Source organism: Salvia splendens, chromosome 11 (genome assembly GCF_004379255.2).
Source record: "Salvia splendens isolate huo1 chromosome 11, SspV2, whole genome shotgun sequence".
NCBI lineage: Eukaryota > Viridiplantae > Streptophyta > Magnoliopsida > Lamiales > Lamiaceae > Salvia > Salvia splendens.
In genome coordinates, this window is record NC_056042.1 from 24,124,485 (window position 1) to 24,131,069 (window position 6,585).

At 39.6% G+C, this 6,585-nt stretch overlaps 1 protein-coding gene across 1 annotated transcript; it reads left to right on the forward strand.

Annotated features, from left to right (window-relative positions):
• The first annotated feature begins 4,070 nt into the window (after window positions 1-4,070).
• LOC121755768 lies at window positions 4,071-6,585 on the forward strand. Its single transcript, XM_042151148.1, has 6 exons — window positions 4,071-4,434; window positions 4,515-4,620; window positions 4,910-5,121; window positions 5,222-5,249; window positions 5,403-5,511; window positions 6,328-6,585. Exons 1-6 carry the CDS (start codon window positions 4,171-4,173, stop codon window positions 6,407-6,409), a joined length of 801 nt encoding a protein of 266 aa, XP_042007082.1. The 5' UTR covers window positions 4,071-4,170; the 3' UTR covers window positions 6,410-6,585.

Genomic DNA, 6,585 nt, shown 5'->3' on the forward strand with positions numbered 1-6,585 from the left:
CTCGAGTCCAACTCCGCCACCATCTCAGCCTTGGAGGTCTTCTCCCACCCAACCTTTGCCGAGGAATCTGAGCCGCTCGGCGTTTGGAGATTACACACCCAACCTCGACTCGCTTAACCATCCCCGTCCGGAGACCCCTTTCCAATCCAGTCAATCTCCTTTCACCGATGCAGATCAAGACGCATTGGATACGATGATGGATCTGCTCAGTTCCGGCTTACCGGATACGCCCGTTACGACGAGAGTCGGAGGGTCCCAACGCGGTGGCGGTGGAGGATCGGGCAATGTCAGCGGAGCTGGCGGATCGGGCAGCGGCGTCGGCTCCGGTGGCGGTTCGCAAAGCGGCTCAGTTCAAGTCGAAAAAAAAGCCCATCCACTACACCAAAGCGGAGTCCGTTGCTGTGGCGAGGGCGTGGGATGCCGCCACATCAGACTCCATATTGGGCACCGATCAGACCGAGTTTAGCTTTTGGAAGCGCGTCATGCAGGCGTACAACGAGTTCAAACCTCGCGACTCCCACCCTCGTGACGGGGAACAGCTCCGCAAGAAGTGGTCTAGGATTCTGCCGGCGACCCGGCGGTTCGCGGGCATATACCAGAACAACCTGCTCCATGCGGAGAGTGGCCGCAGCGAGGCTGACGTGAAAGAACTTTCGATGGAGCAATACCGCACGCTCGACAATTCGAAGTTCACAATGTGGGAAGAGTTTCTAGTTCTCCAGGACTGCCCAAAATTCAAGGCCATCTGTGCCCAAGAGCAGAGTCCGGCGACGAAGCGGACAAGACACAACATTGCCGGGGACTACAGCAGCGGCAGCGGCTCGCAATCGTTCGACCTGAACGAAGAGCAAGCCGCAGAGCCCTCCGCTACACACTCTAGGCGCGCCCGCCCTCCGGGACAACGTGCCTTTATCAGACGCGCTAGAGAAGCCGGCGGTTCCTCCCGTCAATCGTCGGCGGCTTCTGGATCGCGCGCCCCGCAGCCAGCGTCTATACCTCCTTCAAGGGCCCCTTTTGCCAGTGCGGTCTTGAAGGATACCGTATATGTGCAGCTGGCGCACGAATTGAATGATGCCTGCAGCAAATACGAGACGGCAACCGACCCGTACATCAAGAATATATACTCCGACCTCATACGTCGGATCCAGCGCCGTCTGCGCTTGGCTGATGAGGGTCCTGGGGCAGCGGATGCCGGCGGCAACGAGGGAGACGTTGAAGGCGATGGAGAAGGCGACGGAGATGAGGAAGAGGAATCGGACGACTCCACCGATTAGACGGTGGCGGCGTTTTTATTTGTATTTTTTTTTACGTTCGTTGTATAATTTTACCTTTGCCAATACAACGAATATTCGGTCTCAATTACCTCGTTTTGTAAATATTTCAATTCAGCTGATTTAAAAACTTCAACGAAAAAAGTAAAATAAAAATTGATTATAAAATTTTGAGACTATTGGAATTGTCCGCCTATAATGAGGCAATGGAGGAAAAAATTGGGGCTATGGATTAAAAAAGTGGGGCTGTGGAAAAAAAATGGGGCTGAGCGATTGAAAGCATTCGCCGATGCTTGATGTGAATTTAACCAAAGCATTCGCCGATGCTTGATGTGAATTTAACCAAATCACAATTGTAGATGGACAGTCACGGGATTCACTGCCATGAAAATAGTAAAGAAATAAATGACTTTGATGATGAAATGCTGTGATATTTCATTGTAGCATCTTTTCTCTGTCCATCAATCACCATCACAAATCTTTTCTCAATTTCATTTCTCCTTTCATCAATACAACCTACCTCTCTATCCACTAGACTAGACTCACGAGCTCTTTCATTTTCTAATTAAATATTGGGAGTTTTCTTTTTGCAAGGACAATGAACAAGCAACCGAAATTTATCTGTGGTTTTTACACGTAAATCTCTCATTTTTAAAATGGTATTCCTTTTCTCCTAGCGAGAATCGTATTTCTTTTTTACATGGATTTTAAGAAATTTTAAGAAAATTTAGTGGAAAAAAAATTAGTGAAATTAGAATTTCACTTGTATATATTAATTTAAAATGATAAGTGAGTGAAATGTATGGCCTATTTACTATTTATAGTATTATGAACCAGGACTCCTATTAATAGACAGATCAAAATAGAAAAACGGGACTCCCATCGCGGATAGAGACTGTGTTTCTTTTTGAGACGTCCTAATAAAGTTGAATCATTTCCTTTTTCTGACAAAATAAAATATCTAATCATTTTTATTTATTCTATCATCTACTTTTACTCTCTCTCATCTCTCCTACTATTTTCCTTTGTCTTATTTTACTTTATTTTTATTTAATTCATTTACCACTATTTCTTAATCTTCGTGTCTAAAATTTTTGATCCAACTTAATTGGTACGGAGGGAGTACTTTCTTTACTAAGATAAACATACTATTTGTGATTAAGATTGCAATATAAACAAAGACAGATGAACAAGTGAATATGTGCAGAGCCTTTTTCCTAGCGGCAAGGAGCTTAAACATTATTGCATGAGGTGCCGAGTTCCAGCCCTCTTGACATCAGTTGTAATTTCATCATATCTATAGCATAGGTACACACTGCATTCTCTTTGCGTCCTAGTGTAATTGTTAGTTTGTTTATTGGCAGAAAATTCTTTATTAGGATAAGACTCATTCTTCACTGATAATATTTTAATTATTTTTTATCTTTTTTATATTTTATTAATTATGCATTAAAATCCGTACCCTAAAATCTTTGGCAATCAAAAATATATGGGACGATGAGAGTATTACACTACTTCGTTAATGATTTTTCCACACTATTATAATTTAGTCAATATATAGTGGATCATGTTACAAGATGCATTGCTATATCCGATTAAGTGGACTATATTCATATCTTAATCCATAGAATTCTACAATAGTTTCTTGCTACTCATATTCAAATTAACAAGTCATGAAAACAAAATAGAATATGTAGAACAAAACTTCAACACCCTTGGATGTAAGAATCAATGATTGGAGTCTCTTTCTTGGAAGACGGGAAGCTTCGCTCTTGATTTCTCCATCTTCACTCTTTAGTATAGGTAAGTTCTCTACTAGATCGTAAAAGAGCTATATAAGATGTGAAAAACGTTTATGGGTAGAAAATATAATAGAAAAAAGTAATTCATGTATGCGCCTTAATAGACCCATTCGTGTGGACTAGTTGAATGGATTGATACCGTCTCGGGTAGTCTTCTCGAGAGTTTGCCTAGCTGGATCCAATCGGGTGGTTTCCAGGTATCAATTCCCACCCAGTCGGGTAGGACTATATGGAGTTCCATCTTCTCCAGCCGACCAATTAGTGAACTTAATTTGGTGCTTGAATTGCATCAAGTCTGATTTAAATATCTGGATAACGCCTTTATTCCATCTGAACGGGTGAAATTTCAAGCCGAACTCCTAGCCAATCGGGTGGTTTCCAGGTATTAATTCTCACCCAGTCGGGTAGGACTATATGGAGTTCCATCTTCTCCAGCCGACCAATTAGTGGACTTAATTTGGTGCTTGAATTGCATCAAGTCTGATTTAAATATCGGGATAATGCCTTTATTCCACCTGAACGAGTGAAATTTCAAGCCGAACTCCTAGCCGATCGAGTAAGAGTCTTTGATTATGACCTTGTATCATTTGGACATCCATTCTTCCTCCGTTTAACGCCTTTTCACCTATTCTCTCACATAAATTAAATAATTTCGTTAGAATACCAAATTTATAAAATTGACTAGAATCTAACCATCAAATTGTAAAACTTAATAACAAGTATACTAAACAATTCTAATTATCTATTTTCACCTATTTGTTGTTTCCCAGATTAATTATAAATAATTAATTTATTTGTCTGAACTTGTGGTTTGATGTGATTTATTCGCCCCAAATTTGAGATAAATAAATTTTGGAGCGATGATTAATTAATAGTTAAAGGTAAAGTTGAGGGGAATTGTTGGGATATCAAATTCAGTAATATGGGTGGGGGTGTTTAGGGATTTCTCCATAATATCAGTACTTAATTGCAAAATCAAAATCAGAAGCAACATAAAACATAAAATTAACGTTGATCCAACCAAACAAACAAATTCAGGATTATCATCTATCGCCAGAAACCCTAATTCAGAGCTACAAAATCAAGAGATATAAGATATGGTCGGCCACGTTTCAGTGGAAGTAGCGAAGACGGTGATTGAGGTCGCTGACGTGGCATGGACCGCCGTGGAGAGCTGCCACCACCACCTCCACCACGACGGCCCGAAGGCATCACCGCCAGAATCGAAAGAAAGAGCTGATTTTGATATCGAATGTATACGAGCGGAAAATGAACGACTTCGTCTATTGCTTGAAAAAAACCTCAATCTTCTACAGGAGATATCAAGTTCACCTACCTTGATGCATAATTGCCCATCTAATGTGCTAATTACTAATTATTAGTATTATTTTCAAATTATTCGAATTTGGGGAAATTAGTGTGAAGTTTTGATGAATTGCAGCTTAATGATCGGATTCTGGATACTGTTCAGTCGGAGAGCTTCGTGAATGAGCTTGAATTCCTCCGTCAAAACACCACCTGCACATTTCCGTTTGATGAGCCATCTGGTTTTGCCTATTTTTCTTAAGTCTTATGTTTGTTTGTCTGTGTTTAACTTGATATGCTGGGGCAAGTTCCATCCGTTGCAGTATACTAATGAATAACTCATGCTCATGTTACTAATATATCTATTTGAAGTTTTATGGATTGTATGCTAAATATTTCTGCTAGTGTTTCTGGTTCAACACATGTTTCTTGATTATACATCTATGCTACTGTTAAAATGTTTTGATTTGTGTCGATATCAGTGGCATATATGATTGTATATCTTACCAAAACGTTTGGTAATGTAATCAGGCGCAGATCTGGAGAAAGCAGAAATCTTGATCAACATGGATCACGAAGAGCCAAGTTGGTGGGTCTGGGTCTCTGATGATATGGTCACTAAAAATACTGAAGAGAAGAGTGGAATTGACAATGAAAATTATGTATTTGTAACTGAGGAGCATGTGGTGGATGGAGTTGCTACCTTTTTGGCAAGATGCATCTTGGCGAACCCAAATTCAGTGGTTTGTAACCTGACGTTGATCCGCTTTCTGTTATATATCTTGTTATAAATCTACATATTGTTTAGCTTCACAGTTAATGCTATTTATTCTGGCAATGCAGAATTTGACTCCTTCGGAGCTACAGAAAGGTAGGATCATTTTCCTGATTCTAAGAGTAAATACACACAATAACACACATGAAAAACATATTGTTGACCTGAAGACTAATATCTTTGCCAACTCCAACCCTCATGCGAGCATTGCCATATTTGGTGCCCTCATTGGTATTTTATATTTTGCAGCCCTAATGAAAGCTCTGAAAGGAATGAATAAATTAGAGAAAATGGTAGACATTTGGCATGCTGGAAAGCTATTTTACACCCTAGCCATGTGGGGTCTTGCCCTAGCGAGGTAAGTATCGAAATTCTAAGAGCAGTTCCACTGCCAGTTAAGTTCAATCTATTTAATTTGTATACACCCCTCTGAAACTGCTGCATTTCTGGAACATCCCACTTGGTAGTACATAGCTTTGATTTGGCTAACCTCAAACTGAATAATATGTTCATAAATGCTAACATACCAAAGCAAGCATAAGGCTGATATAATTGGAAACATCATGATCATAAGTAGAATCATTCAAATTCCAAGTAAACAAGATACCAAGATAGCAAACTACAGTTTAGATGTTTTCCTTTTTGTACTTTTTAGATTTGATTTTATTTGATCCTTGCCTACAGTTCATGTAATAGTACAACTGAGGCATACGGGAATCGTAAATACCACCATCCAAATTGGGCCAAATTAGAATTACTATTTGCTTTAGCTGATGATGTATAAAAAATATTCACCAGTGAAATGAAGTTTGAAGTTGAATGAGGAAATACCAGCTTTAAGGAGAAAAAATCTATGAATAAATGTTTCAGTGGCCATTGATTAATTTTAGCCTTTTAGGAGATTCTTTGTTTTAGATGCAAAGTTATCACTGCAAATTAACATGGTACTAGTAACCTAAGAATTACTAACATGGGTCTTCTTTCACTGCAACCTCTTATAATTTTCATTTTGTCCTCTACTCGAGGAGCCAGACTGACAGTTTATGTAAAAATTGGAATGTGAAAATTTGGTTTCTTTCTCCTTTGTGCTGGGGGTTCATGATCTTATATGCCATTTCAGTTGAGATGTTCGGGGAGTAAGTTGATCTTATCAATTGAAATTCCTTTTTTTCAGTTTATACCAAGGTCGTGCTATTCTGAGACTCGCTACACTTGGGGTTCACCACTCGAGCAAAGCAGCTCTGAAGATCCTTTAAGAATTGCCTTCGTCTAATGGCAAAACTTTCCTCTAATGTACATGTGTAAGAAAGATTGCCAGGGGTTGGATTGTTCCTCTATGTATGTTCCTATTATTTGATTTCTTCATGTTCAACTTCTGTAAAATATTACGTTCTTTGTCAAATGTATATAAAGTGTGACTAATTTGATAGAA

What these genes read in the sequence shown, in the direction of transcription:
- LOC121755768 (XM_042151148.1), top strand. Translation starts at nt 4,171, where the DNA reads ATGGTCGGCCACGTTTCAGTGGAAGTAGCGAAGACGGTGATTGAGGTC. An exon ending in TCCTTCGGAGCTACAGAAAG is followed by an intron (nt 5,250 to 5,402) that starts GTAGGATCATTT and finishes TATATTTTGCAG; the next exon opens with CCCTAATGAAAGCTCTGAAA. An exon ending in TGGGGTCTTGCCCTAGCGAG is followed by an intron (nt 5,512 to 6,327) that starts GTAAGTATCGAA and finishes CCTTTTTTTCAG; the next exon opens with TTTATACCAAGGTCGTGCTA.